This window comes from Pipra filicauda, unplaced genomic scaffold (assembly GCF_003945595.2).
Source record: "Pipra filicauda isolate LSUMZ 115617 unplaced genomic scaffold, ASM394559v2 scaffold808_size78260_pilon, whole genome shotgun sequence".
In the NCBI taxonomy this organism is placed as follows: domain Eukaryota; kingdom Metazoa; phylum Chordata; class Aves; order Passeriformes; family Pipridae; genus Pipra; species Pipra filicauda.
Window position 1 is genome coordinate 23,845 of NW_024104985.1, and position 17,564 is coordinate 41,408.

A 17,564-nucleotide genomic window follows, 5' to 3' on the forward strand; every position below is an offset into this window, starting at 1 on the left:
CTCATGGAAACAAAGGAACCCTGGGACACAGTGGAACCTCATAAAATCAAGGGGCCACTGTGACACTACAGGGCCCTTTTGGAGCCAAATGGACCTTGGGACAGTGGGGAACCCGATGGAATCAAGGGACCATTGTGACACTGGGGAAAGTCGTGGGAAAATGGAACCAAGGGACACTGTGCAACTTCATGGAATCAAGGGGTCATTGTGACACTGAGGACATCTCATGGACTCAAGGGACCACTGTGACACTACAGGGCATTCTGGAGCCAAAGGAACCCGGGGACACTGTGCAGCCTCATGGAATTGGGGTGTCACTGTGTCACTGCAGAACCTTATGGAATCAAGAGGCCATTGGGACACTGCAGGTTCTCATGGAAACAAAGGAACCCTGGGACACTCTGCAAATCAAGGAGGCATTGTGACACTGAAGGCCCTATGGACCTGAGGACAGGGTGGAAACTCATGGAATCCAGGGGCCGTTTTGGCACTACAGGGCCCTATGGAGCCAAAGGAACTTGTGGAGAAATTGGAACCTCATGGAATCAAGATGGGAACATAGCGATCGTAGCACATGATGGTGAGGAGGGAAAACTCTGCTGTGATGAAGAGCAGAAAGAAAAAGACCTGAGCAGCACATCCCATGTAGGAGATGGTTGTGGTTCCCAGAGGGAATTGTGCATGGCTTTGGGGACAGTGGTGCAGGTGCAGCCCAGGTCTGTGAGGGAGAGGTGGAGCAGGAAGAAGCCCATGGGGGTGTGCAGGTGGTGGTCGCAGCTACGGCGCTGAGGATGAGGCCGTTGGCCAGGAGGGCAGCCAGGGAGATGGCCAGGAAGAGCCAGAAGTGCAGGAGCTGCAGCTCCCGCCTGTCTGCCAATGCCAGGAGGGGGAACTGGGTGAGGGAGCTGCTCTTGGGCATTTGCTGCTTCCCAGCACAGGGACACTGCTCAGAAACATGAAATGACAGGGAGAAATTAAGACAGCCCCCTCTCAGCAAAGCCAGTGCAGTTTTCAGGGAAATCCCCTCCAAGTCAAGGCATTTCTTTTCTCTGGTTTGTGCTCTCTGAGGGTACTGTGAGGAGCAGGAGCTCTGCCCATATGCTGCCAAGGTCTCAGCTTTGCTCTGCTGCAGTGCAGACACGGAGCTGGTTTGGGACAGCTCTCATGATCACAGGGGATGTCACATGGAACCCAGCTTTGATGGAAAAATTCAATTCCTGTACTGTTGTCTTGGAGCAATTTGGGCTGCAAAAGAGAGGCACAGTGTATCCTTAAAATAATTTTGACTGAGTTTTTTGGTTACAATCCTAACACCTGGGGATATTTTTAGGGACAAATTTTTCCAATTACAAATCTGAAGAGTGTTGAGACAGGACAGGCAGAAGGGCTGAGCTCTCCGTTGCTTAATGCAGAGCCAGGAGAGCTGCAGTGCCCTCAGCCCTGCTGGGCTGTGCAGAGGAGCTGCTCACCAGCAGAGCTGTCTCTTTGAAGCTCTTCTTGCTTGCCAGGAGCTCCCTGTGTGCCAGGAGCCCGGCCCAGCTCAGCAGCACAGCAACAGCCCCAGGCATTTCATGACCCTCAGGGGGTTTGATGTTGTTTGCATGAGACTCAGGACCTGAGAGGAAGTTCAAACAACTTCTCAGGAAGTCAAAATGAGAATGAAACACTGAAGTTTCTTGCAGTGCTAATGAGTCTCACTGAGGGACACAACTGAGAACGTGTCCCCAGGTTCCAGTTAGAGCAGAAAACTGCAGACAGTGATGACAAGGATGGACAAGCAAGGGAAAGGTGGCTCTGATGCTGAAGAAACGTTGATTTGTTTACTTTATCCAGAGGACCAAGCCCTGACCCCCAGCCCCTGGGAAGGGACATCCTGTCCCTGCCTCATTCCTCAGGGCTCTTCCTGGGGCACTGGGATGTGGGATGGGCAATGCCAAGGGCAGGCCCATGGGGTGGCACCTGCCAGGCTGCTGAGCAGGGACAAGGAGGCCCTGAGGCCCCAGGGCTGCAAGGGGCACTCCCCTCCTCCTGGCATCAGGGGCACAGACAGCAGCCATGGCCAAAGGCCTGCAGAAGGTGGCTCTGTCAGGGCCTTTCAGCTTCTCCCCCTCCCTGTCTCCTCTCCAGCCCAGGCTGTCCTACGGTGTCCATGCCCTGCCCCTTTCCCTGCAGGCTGTCGTCATCCCCCCGGCTGCCCCACCTGGCTGGCACCTTCCTGCACTGACATCTCTGCGTCCTCCCTGGCTCTTCCTGCACACACAGAGCCTTGGGCTCATCCACACTCCTCCTGGGGGATGTGTTGCACCACACCATTGCCCTCAGAGTGAAATTCCTTTCTCTTTGTTTCCATTCTGGACCTCTCCAGCTGAACTTGGCAGTATTTCTTTATTTTTCATGCTGTTTCCTGCTATGACAAAAGGATCCTTCATTTCTGAAACCCCCCTTCAAGCCTTCTCTGGCTACTCCTGCACTGTCCTCAGTCTCCACACCATGGAGCCCACAGCTCCTTAGTCCCTACAGAGTGGTCATGGAATAGAGGCCTCCAAATCTTTTCTTGGGAGATCCCTGGGTACTCTCCAAGGTGTTTGTAGATGAACACCTGGTGCTCATAGTCTAAGGAAAACACAGGGATATGTTTTACCAAGGCCTGTAGTGGCAGAACACGGAGCAATTGCTTTGAACTGAAAGACTGGAGTATTTTATTTATAATCAGAAGAAATATTTAACATTGCGGGTGGCAAGAACTGGAACAGGTTCCCAGAGAAGTGGATGCCCCATCTCTGTATTTGTCCAAGGTCAGGGAATGTGAGTAATCTCAATTAGTAAAAGATGTCCATGTCCAGGGACTTAGACCAGATGACCTTTTAGCTCCCTTCCAACCCAAATCATTCTGTGGTTCTTTCAGTCCCAAACTCCTTCACCAAAGAATTGCCATATCTAGGACATGAATTGCCATGTTTTTAGAGAAACCCTTCTAAGCCACAACTAGTCAGGTCTGGTGTTCTTTGGGGGGCCAGACTCTGCCCAGAGTTCTGTGTGTGTGTGTTGGAAGCACAAAAGAGTGAAGCAAATGCAAAGCTAAACACCCAATGTAGCCTGACTTTGTCCCTAAGTGGGGCTGAGAATTGGACCCAACATGTGCAGGGACAGATGGAGGGGTTTGTCCCCCTGGCCCTGCCCAGAAGGGACACCTTTCAGGAAGGGTTGTGGCCTTGGCTGTGCTGAGGGTTGCCCCGGGCAATGCAGCTTGGGATTGCAGTGGCACTGTCAGGGCTCTGCAGAGCTCCTGGCAGTTCCTGCCTTTGTCCCCAGCAATGCCAGAGACCTGCAGGGGTTGCAGTCAATCACTTGTGCTCTTTGGGACCCCGACTGGCTCTGCTGAATGTCAGCAGGCCTGGAGTTCCCAGACTGTCCCTGCATCCAGGGTCGGGCCTGCAGTGACGTTTGTGCAGCATTCAATTGGGGCAGTGGCAGGATGGCCATGGATCCATTCCTGCACAAACACAATGGGGCTCCATCCCAGGCAGGGAGAGAATGGGCCCACAAGTTTTGGAAGGATAAGAACCAGGGAATTTTGGCCCTGTGGAACCCCATGGAACCGAAGGAACCCTGGGACATGGTGGAACCTCATGGAATAAAGGGGACATTGTGACCCTGCAGCACCTCATGGAACCCAAGGGAGTCTGGGACTTGACAGGGTCTGATGGAAACAAAGGAACCTCCTGGGAACAAAGGGACCTGGGACACTGCCAAAACTCGGGGAACCAAAGGAACCCTGAGACACTGTGGAATCTCATGGAATCAAGGGGCTGTTGTCACACTCTGGAGCCTCAAGGAATAAAGGGGCCACTGTTACACTTCAGAGCCTCAAGGAACCAAAGAAACCCTGGGACAGTGCATTACCTCACAGTGTCAAGGGGCAATTGTGACACTGCATTACCTCATGGAACCAAAGGAACCCAGGGACACTCTGGAGTCTAACTGAACTAAGGGGCCATTGTGACACTGAGGATGGAACCAAGGTGACCCTGGGACACTGTGGAACCTCATGGATTCAAGGGGCCATTGTGACAGTCTAGGGCCTCATGGGACCTGGGGAATCCTGGGACACTGTGGAACCTCATGGAGTAATCAGGCATTTGTGACTCTGCCAAAACCCATGCAACTTTAACTTTGTTTAAAGACAAACACTGAGACAGGAACTCCAATAAAATGAACTCTTCCCTTTTTATTTCCCACCAGGATAGAGGTACAAAATGAGAGGAGGCATAAGTTGAAAAATAAGTTCAGTGACAAGGAAATAGCAGCAACCATAAAGATACAAAGGGAAGAGCTTACCCACAAAGAGGGAGAATTCCCTGCCCATGTGGCCCCCTGGAATCAAGGGTCACATGATAGAGGGTCCTTCCCTGCAGTCACCGCCCTCCACCCAAGGAAACCAAAGAAACAGTAGGAACCAGGGGCCGAAGCAAAAAGCTGGGCAAACTGTGCTGTTCGCAGGGAGTTGCCCAATGAAAGTGCCCCCTCTGTGTCAGCCGGTCGGGCTGAGGCCTTGAGTGCAGCAGGGCTGTTGGTGCAGAGCCTCTTTGCTCCCCGCCCGTGCTGCCTCCAGCACTGGGGTGGCCCCGCTGGGCTGGGCTGGGCTGTGGAGCGGGGGCGGCGCTGCCGTTGTGGTCCGGGGGGGGCGAGCGGCGGGGGCAGCGCTGGGGGGGTCTGGGGTCACTGCACAGGGTCTGGGGGGTTTGTGTCACTGCACAGGGTCTGGGGTCACTGCACAGGGTCCGTGTCACTGCACAGGGTCCGGGGTCACTGCACAGGGTCCGGGGTCACTGCACAGGGTCTGGGGTCACTGCACAGGGTCCGGTGTCACTGCACAGGGTCTGGGGTCACTGCACAGGGTCTGGGTCACTGCACAGGGTCCGGGGGTTTGTGTCACTGCACAGGGTCTGGGGTCACTGCACAGGGTCTGGTTCACTGCACAGGGTCCGGGGGGTTTGTGTCACTGCACAGGGTCTGGTGTCACTGCACAGGGTCCGGGGTCACTGCACAGGGTCCGGGGTCACTGCACAGGGTCCGGGGCCGGTGTGACCCCAGCAGGGTCCACGTGGCTCTTGCGGTGTCCGGGCAGCGGCAGCGATCCCGGGTCACTCCTGGGCTCAGGGTCACCCTCGGGCTCTCCCCGGCCCTGGTGCTGAGCGAGCTCAGCACTCGGGGCAGCAGCAGCAGGGCCCCGGGGCAGGACGGCGCCGCAGGGACTCTCCAGGCACCAGTCCCCGGGGTCCAGGGAGGAGAAGAAGTTCCATTTGCTGCCTGGCATTTTCTGTCTTTTTTCCCCTCCCTGCCCAGCCCCAGCGTGGGGCAGGTATTCCCTCTTAAAGAGACAGTCCCTCCAAAACAGTGTTGGAAAAACGGCCTAAAATACTAAAACTCGTGAAACCATGACATTTTCCACCTCTGTATTCTATTCCCTTTTTCATCATGCGGTGTCCCAGGGATCCTTTGGTTCCATGAGACCCTGCAGTTTCCCAATGGCCCCTTGATTCCTTTGTGCCACTGGAGACACCCCATAATCCAGCACAGCCTGTGGTGCTGCCTGGTCATGGTCAGATAAGTAATGTCTGTCTGGAAAGAGGCACAGTCTTAATACTTTCACATTTAAATAATATTTAAGCACTATTTCTTTACAGGATCATTTAAGAAATGTCAAAGTTTTCCCACCAGGACAGAACAAAAATTTCCTGGGCGTGTACTGATGGCAGGAGAAGAAACACTGATCTGCCCCTCTACCTGTATTACCACTATTCAGTCTAGAACTTCATCTCCCTCTCTCTTCAGGTGTTTCCACCTCTCCTGTTCAAATAGCCATGTCTGAGGACATCTCTTCAGCAGACTTGCTGGATGTGTGTCGTTCCTGTTGCTCCCTGGTTTCCTCCTGCAGTTGCTCTCTGGTCATTCAGTGCTTCTCAATTGACTGGTTTCATGCTTTGAGCTTCCGGGAGCTGCCCAGTCTTTCAGAAGATTAAATAGCACATTAGTCAACCCTGTTTATATCTATCATAGAATGACCTTTTCTTACGCCTGTGTCTAAAACTCTTCCTGTATGGAAATCCCTTGTGAATTGGTGACACGTCAGATGCTGCCAGGACATCGCACAGAGTTGAGGGAAGAGTTTTGATGTTTATTAACATGTATCATCTTTACATTTTTTTTATATTGGCCATGAATAGAAACCTTTCTGTGGCTCTAAATCTCACCAGTTCCAGACCTCCCAAAGAACACAACCCTGAGGAGTTGTGGTTCCCACTCCAGTGGCACTTGGAGCTCCCTCCGTACCCAGAGCACAGAGCTCCCTTGTCCCACAGAGTCCTTGGAAATGGAGGGATTAAGGACACAGGACAGGCTGTGGGGGGCAGCTGCAGGGCATGGTCAGGGCTTTGGGGTGGTTGTGACCCCAGGGCAGGACCCGGCACTTGGTCTTGTTGAACCTCCTCCAAGTGGCCTGGGCCCATGGATCCAGCCTGTCCAGATCCCTGTGCAGAGCCTTCCTGCCCTCCAGCACATCAACACTCCCCCCAGCTTGGTGTGCCCTGGGAACTGCCTGAGGCTGCACTCGATGCCCTTGTGCAGATCATTGAGGAAGAGATTGAAGTGCCCTGAGCCCAGTGCTGAGCCCTGGGAACACCCCTGGATGGAACTCCATTGCCCACCACTCCTTGGGCCTGGCCATCCCCACAGATGTTTGCCCAGTGAAGAGATGCTGCAGAATGTGTTTGATAAAGGTCCTGTAAGCCCGGAATATTGGGATGAGTGCAGATTTAGCTCTGCACAGCACAGAAATTCTTTCACTGTCTCTTTTCCTCCCTCTGTGGACTGAGGGATCTTGTGACTTCAGTGTGTGACTCCCTGTGTGCAAAGGGCAAATATGGACAGAATGCGGGGCAGGGAGTGTTGGGGGGATCTTGGGCTCTGTGCTTGACACAGAAGGTGTTTGCCATTGGTCTAAGACTATCTACTGTGCAAAGAGGACTTCAGTGGAGGCAATGTGGACCTAATATACAGCAGGAGAAGGACTTCTGGGTTTTATTGAGCTGTGCCTTCCTCTGGTTTTGTTTGCTGGCAATAAATGAACATCCCTCTGTGTCTCGGGCAGCTCTTTCTCCAAGCCAAGCAGGTGGGAGTTGGTGCCAAGGAGCTGAAACCTGCAGGTCCAGCCTTGAGTGGAGGGAGCTCAGATTTGCCCAAGGCTGCTTTGAGTGCCAGGGGTTTGATGAGGGAATGGTGGGGTGGGGATAGGGACAAAGTCTGATGGATTGTCAGACATAAAGGGTCCTGATTTTCTTATCTATTCAGACTGAATTAGGAGGTGCCCACGATCAGTATCGACTGGGGATTGCTGATATCAATGTTAAAACAGGAAAAAAGTAAACAGGACAGAAAAAAGACCTCTTTTTTAATGGTTTTATTAATACAAGATATTCACTTTGAATGCACTTCTGAGATTTGTCTAATTAACCACAAAAGAATTGAAGACTTACAAGTAAATTATTCCCAGGGGCTTGTCTTATTAAGATGCCATCACTGAGAAGAGAGTGTGGAGGAATGAGCAGACAAGGAGACCATCCCTGGGGGCTGGGGAAGCAGGAACTCAGAGTCACAGGTTCCAGCTGGCAAATGGACTGGGGGATGTTTCTGGGAGAGCCCCTAAAGGGTGTGCTGGTTTCGGGGGGAGTCCAGTTAAATTTCTTCCCCATGGCCAGTGCAGGGCTGTGTTTTGGCTTTGTGCTGAACACAGGGTTGATAATCAGAGAATCACAGAACAGGATGAGTTGGAAGGGATCCACAAGGATCATCCAGTCCAACCCTTGGCCCTGCACAGGCCCATCCCCAAGGGTCACACCATGAGCCTGAGAGGATCATGCAAACACTTCTTGAGCTCTGCCAGCCTTGGTGTTGTGCCCACTGCCCTGGGGAGCCTGTTCAGTGCCCAAACACCCTCTGGGGGAAGAATCCTTTTCTAAGATCCAACCTAAACCTCCCCTGACACAACTCCAGGCCACTCCCTCAGACCTGTCCCTGGTCCACACAGAGCAGAGCTCAGGGTCTGCCCCTCCTCTGCCCCTGCCCAGAAAGTTGGACCTGCAGTGAGGTCTCCCCTCAGTCTCCTCTTCTCCAGCTGAACACACCAAGTGCCCTCAGTGTCCTCACACGCCTTCCCCCCAAGGCCCTTCCCCATCCTCGTTGCCCTCCTTTGGACACTCTCTAATGGCTCAATCTCTCCCTTCCATTGTGCCCCCCCAGACTGCCCCAATGGTGCAGGTGAGGCCGCCCCAGGGCAGAGCAGAGCGGGACAATCCCCTCCCTGGCCCGGCCGGCCATGCTGGGCCTGATGCCCCCAGGACAGGCTTGACCCTCCTGGCTGCCAGGGCACTGCTGACTCAGGGCCAACTGGCCACCCACCAGCACCCCCAGGGCCCTTTCCCAGCACTGCTTTCCAGCCTCTCCTTCCCAGTCTGTCCATCCATGCGGGGTTGCCCCATCCCAGGGCAGAATCCGGCACTTCCCCCTGTTGTTGGGACGGGGTGGGGGCACAGCGGGGCCGCACATGCAGGAACGGGGACAGAGGGAGATCTCCCGGGGCAGTTTGTGGCCACAGGGAGAGCTGGGGGAGTCCTTTTGGGTTTGGTCCGGGACCTGGTTTTTGGCCACCTCTTTCCCTTTTCCTGAGGGGAAGTTTTTCTCCCCACGGGACACCTTGCGGAGAACGACTGAGAGAGAGAGACCGACCCATCTCAGAGCGAGGCATTCTGCTTTCAAGACTGCCTGTGGGGAAAAAGGGACTTCTTCTTTGCTGGTTGTGAGCAGCTGTTGAACTGCCAGGACAGTCCTGCCTTCTCTCCCCCCTCCCTGGATTGCCACAGGTTTCTCCCAGCACACCTGGGGAACTGGGACTTTGTTTGTGTTTGTTCTGAAAGTTTTTGATTGCACCATTTGTTGTTTATTTAGATTTTGTTAATAAAAAGTTGTTTCTTTTCCTTTTCCACACTTCCACCTGAAGTTTCCTAGTAAACAAATTATTCTTTATATTATTGTTCAAATAGAGTACCAATGGCCTCTCCAGTTGCGTGTTTGAAAATGGATTCTGTTTCCAGAAGTGCAAGAAGTTCTTAGGTCACCAGGGAGTTTGCTGTAACTGCCTGTCTGTGCTGCCATGGACCCCTGAGGGAGCAGGAAAGCAGCTGAGGGCAGCAGTTCTGGAGCACGGGGTTACTCCTTCCCAGGAGCAGGACCCAATGGTTGCCTTTGTGCAGCATGATTAGGTGTGTCTGTGCCCAACGCTTGAGCCTGCCCAGGACTGGCTGGACGGCAGCAGAGCCTTGTGGTGCCTCAGCCACTCCTCCCAGTCCCATATCATCAGCAAACGTGCTGAGGGTGCTCTCCGTCCCTTCTGCCAGGTCACCGGGCAACCGGTCAAACGAGGCTGGCCCCAGCACTGAGCGCCGCGCTCACAACCCTCTGAGCTCTGCCATTCAGCCAGGTCTCAACCCCCTCAGCGTCCACTCATCTAAGCCACACTTCCTGAGCTGCCTGGGAGGGTGTTCTGGGAGGCAGGGTCAAAAGCCTTACTGAAGTCATGGCAGACAACAGGCACTGCTCTCCCCTCACCTCCCAGCCAGTCACTCCAGCACAGAAGGCTAGGAGATGGCCAAGCATGATTTTCCCTTCCTTTTATTCCACAGGCTTAGAGATGACATGCAGCATGAGCTGTTCTGTCCCCTTTCTGGGGGGGGAGGTGACTGTATTTGACCGGTCATTTCCTGGGTCCATCTTGCCGCCCTTTTTGAAGACTGGCCACTGTGACCCGTGGGGCCAAGGGCAAAAAACCGGACTCTGGGCTGAGGCCCAGTGTCACTGTTTCCTGCCTCGGAACCAGTGGAGGAGCACCTTGGAAGAGACCTCGGTGTTCCGAGCACAGACGCCCTGCTGACATCACCATGGCAGACAGACACGAGCAAGCCCCCGAAGAAAGGGAGCAAACCCCCAAAGAGAGACAGGAAGCCCCTGAACAGAGAGAGGACCAAGCCCCCGAAGAGAGGCAGGAAGCCCCCGAAGACAGGGAGCCAGGTGAGAGCAAAGTGCCCCTCCCACAGCCTGGCAGAGGGGCTGTCAGGGTGGGCAGCACAGGTGCCATGCCCGGGACCACTGTCTCTCTCTCCTCCAGCATGCCTGCTGTGTCAGCCATCAGAGGCTGACCCGGACATCTGCGGGCAAAAAAGTTTCATATTTGGGCTCTGTGTCCACAAGTTCTGCCTGGTGAGTTGCTCTGCAGGCTCCCTCCACGTTTTGACAGGCAGTCCCTGCCACTCTCTCTTCATCAGTGAGTGTCCTTTTCCTGCAGTTTTTTGTCAGCAACTCTCCTGACATCCCGGTTCAGCGACTAGAAGACTGGAATATTGGCACAAGGGAGATCCCAGATATAGTCTCCCAGGCGGCTCAGCAGGTGAGAGCCTGACAAGAGCAGGGAGATTTGGGCCAGGCGAGGTTTGCTGGAGCTCAGCCCAGACCCCAAGCAAGAAAGCCCAGCCCTTCCAACCAGCTCTGGGACAAGGAGGAGGCCCTGAGGCTGCTGCTGATGGGGCTGCTCTGCTCTTTCCAGAGCTGCTGCATCTGTGGCCAGGGCGGGGCCACCATCCCCTGCTGGGCAAGACACTGTGACCTGAGCTTCCACCTGCCCTGTGCCAAGCAGGGAGGCTGTGTCACCCAGTTCATGCCACCGTACAGGTACCTCCTGTCCCCTCCTCCCCACCACCAGGGAAGGGCCCAGCACTTCTCACCTCACCCACCCCTTTTCCCCCCAGGGCCTTCTGCCCCGCACACAGCCCACAGCAGGCAGTGTGGGCGACTCCAGAGCCGGGCACCCAATGCCTCATCTGCTTGGAGCCTGTGGAGGACAGAATGACCTTCAACACCCTGGTGTGCCCAGCCTGCAGAACCGCCTGGTTCCACAGGGACTGCATCCAAGTAGGAGTGGTTCTGTCACCCCGGGGGGCACAGCAGGGGCTCAGCAGCACCAGGGCCTCACTGGCTGCTTGTGTTTCTCCCGCCAGCAGCGTCGGACCCGGAACTCATCCAGAACATTCAGAAGTCACCATGAGAGAAGCCGTGTTAGAGCACCCAGTGCTGGGAGCCCCACTCACCGCTCAGACGGTGAGACAGGGACCCACTACTGACATGTCCCACATCGGACAGAGAGGAGGAGGCCCCCAAAGGAGGGAGCCAGGTAAGAAGCAAAGCACCTGGTAACCCTGGGCCTGGTGCCCCTGGGCCTGGCAGTGGGTGCCCAGGGCGGGTTTGGCAGAGCCGCACTGCTCTGGCCTATCCTGGCTGGGCCTGGGGTGGCCTTGACATTCCTGCTTCCCCTCACAGCCTCCTGAGATGACTCAGAACTTGCTGGCCCCAGCAAGGCCTGACTGTCAGGACTGGAGCCTTCTGACAGCTCCAGGGAACCTGAGACCATCAGCCCCAACACAGGCAGCCTGGCGCTATCAGGGCTGTCTCCCAGTTCTCCAGCACTGGAGACCGTCAGCCCCAGCCCCAGCGCCCAGCTGCCATCTCCTGGATCTGCAGCACCACAGACCAGCGACCTCCATACCACCCGATAGGCAACATCGGAGCAGTCTCTACAATCTCCCTCACAGGAGACGAGCAGCTCCAGCTCTGACAAGCAAGTAACATCGGGGTCATCCCACAGCAGCTTCCCAGAAACTGAGGACAGCAGCTGCTCCAGCAGTCGGGGGCCTGACCGACGGCAAAACCACTCCCGCCAGCAACGTTGGGCCCAAATTCCACACCTTCGGTCCTGAAGTCCCCAGGACAGGAGCCATGTGCCAGCACCAAGTCCTGGGAGGCGCAGGCCCAGGCAGAGACACTCAAGGACATCCCGCAGGGGAAATCACTCCTGCCTGCAACGTCGGACCCCAAATCCATCCGGCCGGTGCAGAAGTCCCCATGACAGGAACTGCACGCCAGCACCGAGTGCTGGGAGGCGAAACCAAAGGGAAACAGCAGCCAGGACTCCCCAAAGACAACACCACTCCCGCCAGCAGCGTCGGACCCGGAACTCATCCAGAACATTCAGAAGTCACCGTGACAGGAGCTGTGTTAGAGCACCCAGTGCTGGGAGCTCCACTCACCGGTGGGACGGTGAGACAGGGACCCACCACTGACGTGTCCCACGTCAGACAGAGAGGAGGAGGCCCCCAAAGGGAGGGAGCCAGGTGAGAGCAAAGTGCCCCTCCCGCAGCCTGGCAGAGGGGCTGTCAGGGTGGGCAGCACAGGTGCCATGCCCGGGGCCACTGTCTCTCTCCCTCCAGCATGCCTGCTGTGTCAGTAATCAGAGGCTGACCCGGACATCTTGTGCAGAAAAACTCCAGATAAATGGGCTCTGGGCCCACGAGTTCTGCCGGGGGAGTTACTCCATTTTTTGACAGGCAGTCCCTGCCACTCTCTCCTGATAAGTGTCCTGCAGGTTACTCGGCTGGTGAAGGTCACCATGGACAGCTCACCTTATTTCAAGTTGGTCGGCCCCAGTGGTGTGTGCCATCAGATCCCACCGGGCTCATTTTGCACCATAAACATCCTTTTCACCCCTGAGGGGAGCAAGGTGAGTTGGAGGAACGTTCTCTCTAAAGCCAGGGCGTTTGTTGCACGCTGGTTATAGCCCAGCCCGTGCTGTGAGGTCGGCTCTGGGCTGGGGGCAGGCAGCCTGGAGCTGGTCACACCTTGGCACGGCGTGGTGCTGCCAGGCCCTGCAGCTGGGCCTAGAGGGCTGTGCTTTCCCTCCATGCCTGTTCTTGAACGTTCACGGGGGAAGAGGCAGATGGAACAGCAGGGAAGTGACAGGGAGGGGTGTTGATGTTTAGCCATCTCTAGGTTCAGTGGAAGGGATTTAAATATGGAAAATACTAGAGGAACAAAAAGATGATCCAGAGAGCTTTATTCTTTCCCATTGGAATGGAGCAAAAATGATGCTTTTTCACATGCTCTGTTCTCCAGCCTTTATTAGTATGAATTAGTGGTCGTTTTTGGGGTGGGAGAGGTCAATTCATGCCCACAAAGGGTCATAGAAAACAGCACTTTTTCTTCTGCCATGAGGATGGCACTCAATGCCCTCAATGCTGTGCCAGTTACTTTTCCTGCAGGATCATTTCCACCAGCTTGTCTGCATCAGCAAAAGAGAAAAGCTCACTGTGCCAATCCGGGCCATTGGTGCCCGCCCAGTCTTGGACTTCCCTGACCAGCTGGACTTCTCGCCGTGTCCAGTCAACCACAGCACCCAGAAGACTCTGCTGGTTCACAACACCGGGAACCTGGAAGCCTGTTACAGCCTCAGCACTGAGAGGTAAAGCAGCTCATCTGTCTTAGTGCAAAACACCTTTGGGTGATGGCAGAGTTGGGAAAGAGGATCCCAAAGGAACCAGAGCATCCGAGCTGCTGCACTGCAGCCACAGCTGGAAAGGGGCAGGACGTGTGGGGTCTGCTGTTGCTTCTAGTGTTTTAAGCAGGATGCAAGCCCTGAGCTTTGTCTCTCCCAGATTTCCTGGGGACTGCTGGAACACGTTAGTGGTTGGTCTGCACCCTCCTGAGCACCACCACCTTCTGAAATGGCTGCCTCCCACTGTCAGCCAATAAACCCACTGGGCAGAAGCACCTCTCACCTGAGCTATCCTGAAGCACTAAAGCACTGGTTTTTGTGTCTGTCAGGCAAGAGCTGTTTACCTGGTGACAAAGCCAAATTGCTCCTGTTAAATCCAAGCTGCACCAACACATTTGCCTAATGATTTCCCTTGTTTCTCTGGTGGGCCAAGCAAACAGTTACCAGCCTGGACGACACTCCAGAATCCCAGACTGCATCGCTGGGGAATACACAGAAACCTCCTGTTCAGCTCCCTTGATGTGCTGCTCTTAATGGCACTTCATTTAGCTGGGATTGAATCCTTCAGGCTGTAAACAGGACCCTCCTTTTGGGTATTATGTCCAGGTCACTGTATTGCTCCAATTTGCAGTTGCACTCCTTCAGAGTTTTCATTGTTCCTTTTCTTCCAGCAGCTTTCATTGAAATGTGATAAAAGGTGCCCTTTCTTAGGCTAAACCAGGATGTTTACATGGGGAAAAACAACCCCAAACAACCACACTGCAAATTAAACTCATTATTCTCTGGTCTTCAAGGAAGACTTTATTCTCCTTCTTGATTCCTAGGCTGGAATCTCACAGGACAGGTGAGATTCCATTTGCATCTCTTGAATGAGGTTTAGAAGGGACTGGAAAAGAGATTCCTGAGGCAGTCAGTGTCAAGTTGTGCATGCAAATAGCTCTTAACCCTCTCTGTGCTCTTCCCAAACCAGTCTCTGCTGGGATTGCTGGCAGTCGGACCCTTGAGCCTCCACACAGAGTATGGGGGAGATGAGTTCATTTCATCCCACAGGATTTTCTGAGGGCTGCATCTCCTCCAAAGAGAGTCAGTAGCTGTTTCTGATGCTGTGTGTTCTGTCTGTCTTCTGCTGACTGTGGTTGCTTTGCTCCTCGCTTGCACAAGTCAGCTGAAGTGAACTAGACTGCAAGTATCGTCCCCAAACCTCCCCCAAGAGTCCTGATCTCTCTCTTGGTCTTGCAGCCCTTTCACTGTCAGCCCAGCCACGGGAACCCTCGATGTTGGTGAAGCCAAGCAAGTGACAGTGGAATATCACCCGCTGGAGACCGGGCACCATTCCACACCCCTGGCAGTGCACTGCGACAGAGGTGAGTGCTGGGCACTGCACGGTGCACTCACCCCGCGTCCTTCCGAACAGCAGAGCCCTTTCTAAGCAGAATAACGTTAGACTTGCTCTGCAAACTACTTGTAGAACTGTTCCTTTCAAAGCCTCCGTGTGTTTCAGTGCTCAGAAGTGAGCAGAGAAGGGGCCAAGGCTGAGTCTGCCCCTGTCCTGGATGTGCTGTGTTGCTGTGTGCTGGTCCATCCCTGGGGGGACCCTGGTGCCAGCATGGTGTCCTCCATCCTGCACCCCCACCCCAGTCCTCTACCAGCACTCCCCACTGTCCCAGCCACCTGAATTCCCCCTCCAGCAGCACCGCCCCGTCCCAGCTTCACCGCAACGAAAAGTGCAAACTAGTTAGTGTTTAGGGGGTTGATAAAGTGGATAAAGCCCTCAAACAGGGATGAGATTTTTGGAATCCTGTTTTGCTGGGAGTTGCTGAGTGGAGGAAGGAGGAACCTTGATTCTCCACTGCAGTGTGGATGTGCAGGGCTGAAGTTGTGTTCCTGGACAGTGCTGTCTGTGACATGTGAGCTTTCCATCCAACTCTCTCCAATGTCATGTGTCTTTTGCTCACCTCTGTCCCCTAAGCTGCTTCCCTGTTGTCTTGCCACAGACCCTTTTTCTATCTTGTCCTCTACATATACATGTCATTTCTGTCTAAGAACATTTTCAGGCCCTCGGGTTCCTGTTGGATGACAAATTGTGACAAATTGTCCCTTATTCCCATTTCCCAGGCCATTCATGCTCTCCCAACCTCTCCCATCTGTCTCCCATTTGATTTCTGGGTTGAGGAACCCCATTCAGTCTTCATATAAAAGCTGCTCTGTACTTTTAGTCTGTCTCTCTGCCCTTCTTTCTTTCATTTCAAATGTTTCAGCTTGGTGTTTGAGATCAGAATGATATCAAATATTTCTAGACTGATGTGGCCGTGGGTTTGGACAGGGAGGGGATGATGGCTTTCATGGTGTTGATTTTCTAGTGCTTTGTCATATTGAATGTTGTAGAGCATTGTGTCTTGTTTCCTCACCTTTGCTCCCTTCTGCCGTGGGCTTCACTTCCCTTGCTCCCCTGGACCTCCCTTTCTTCACACCTGCCCCCAGGAATCTTTGCTTGTCAGCAACAAGGGATTGGGAGAGGCAGGAGCCCCGTGGGGTGCCTTCAGGAGCCCCTGGGCTGTGACTGAGTGGGGCTCCTTAGAGTCACCCGAATGAATTTGATGCAGAATTGCCTGGGATCTGAGTGGGTCACCTGAGCACACCTGACAAATCTCACTGTAAACACTGTCACCTGGGGACAAATCTCTACAAACCCACCCAGAAATAAGGTGCTTAAGGTGGTGTCCAGGACATCCTCACACTGTACCCACGGAGCTGTTGGGATTTGATAAATGTACTGATCCATGGAATTACTTATCCAGCTAAAAGCTGGACACTTTCTTCTGTTACCTGTGGTTTGCTCTGCTCCTTGTAATTCCATCAGCAAGGGAGCTGAGCAAAGACTCCTCTTTGCTTTGTTCCAGGTGAAGATACCCACACCAGACTTCTTGGAAAAGCTAAGGACTTCAACATCGGGCTGGACAAGTACTCTTTGGAACTTGTCAAGCCACAGAACCACGGCCACCCACAACAGAAGTAACATCACAGCCCGATTCCAGTGGAAGGCTTTTGCTACTGAGGCAGAGGAGTATCAGCAGAAGATCAGGCTGGTCTGAAAGATGCAGTGACATGCACTGCCCAAGGGTAAAACTAACATATGGCCTCAGGGGGTGCTTGTGCTTTTGAGTGCTTTAGGGTGTTAGGAACAAGTAGGTGTTCCTGCAGAGTTTGCAGGGCAGTCACAGCTCGCAGTAAGAAGCGACAAAGTTGTTCAGGTCTCAGCTCCGGAGAGGGGCAGTTTGCCCAGAGACAGGGGGACCAACCAGCAGCACGGGAGGATCATGTGGCCCTGTCCTCCCTTTTGAAGTGCTGTGGCCTCCACCTTGAACAATGTCAGTGACCTCCAGAGCCACTGTGGCAATGGATTTGTCATATGCAGGATGGAAGAAGTCCTGTCAGAGATGGACTAGTGAGGAAAAAGAAGAAAACAGTTCAAATGTTATAGAAACAGAAGTTTTTAATGCTACTGCTGAGGATCTCTGGGGAAGGAATCATGCAAGGCTGCAGGACAACCCCGCTGGCGCCGCCGTCCTGCCGGGGCCGGAGTTGGGGGGATGTCCTTGGCCTTCCCTGTGGGCCGGAGGCAAATCCCCTGCCTGTCCTTCTTCCCTCCTGCCCCAGGCCCCGAGCTGAGGACGGAGAGCCCGGAGGACAAATCCCCCCGTGAGACCCTGGTGGGAGAGGCCGTTTTGAAGGGCTCCCCGGCGCAGGAAGGCAGCGGGGAGGAAAAGGGCCGGAGATCCCCCCGCAGGAGGGGCTCCAAAGCCAGTCCCCTTTCCCAGGGGCAGCTTCTTCCAACAGAACCTTTCTGGAGGTGTGTGGAGATTCCTGCCATGGCTGGGGACCCCCCAAGGTCACTCCTGGAGGTTGAGAGCAGAGATCTCCCCACCAGCGTTGGTCTGGGGGAGTTCCATCCACCTCTAATTAAGAATTATTGCTTTTGTTTCAGCTTTAGTAGAATTGCATCAATAATTACTTTAGTGTAGAGCACTGTCCTATCTTCTCCTGTACTCCTGGTAGTTTTAGTGTTTCTATTGTGCAGTAAGTAATTCTGATGAAAATCTTTTGTCTGATCATTTGTAACCCCAAATAATTC

The 17,564-nt window shown here is 54.1% G+C and overlaps 1 protein-coding gene and 1 long non-coding RNA gene across 2 annotated transcripts; both read left to right on the forward strand.

Moving 5' to 3' along the window:
* Window positions 1-9,992: 9,992 nt before the first annotated feature.
* On the forward strand, window positions 9,993-12,010 carry LOC113997355 (PHD finger protein 7-like). Its single transcript, XM_039390148.1, has 6 exons — window positions 9,993-10,122; window positions 10,220-10,311; window positions 10,397-10,498; window positions 10,655-10,779; window positions 10,857-11,019; window positions 11,864-12,010. Exons 1-6 carry the CDS (start codon window positions 9,993-9,995, stop codon window positions 12,008-12,010), a joined length of 759 nt encoding a protein of 252 aa, XP_039246082.1.
* Window positions 12,011-13,201: 1,191 nt separating this feature from the next.
* Window positions 13,202-16,463, forward strand: LOC114003338. The gene is made up of 3 exons (XR_005566801.1): window positions 13,202-13,399; window positions 14,672-14,796; window positions 16,333-16,463. It is a non-coding gene; the product is annotated as an uncharacterized LOC114003338 (long non-coding RNA).
* The last annotated feature ends 1,101 nt before the right edge of the window (window positions 16,464-17,564 follow it).

Bases quoted from the DNA above. Each gene is read 5' to 3' on its own strand.
- LOC113997355 (XM_039390148.1), top strand. From the start codon at position 9,993: ATGGCAGACAGACACGAGCAAGCCCCCGAAGAAAGGGAGCAAACCCCC. The intron at 10,499-10,654 runs GTGAGAGCCTGA...TGCTCTTTCCAG, and splicing joins TCTCCCAGGCGGCTCAGCAG to AGCTGCTGCATCTGTGGCCA. The intron at 10,780-10,856 runs GTACCTCCTGTC...TTTTCCCCCCAG, and splicing joins CAGTTCATGCCACCGTACAG to GGCCTTCTGCCCCGCACACA.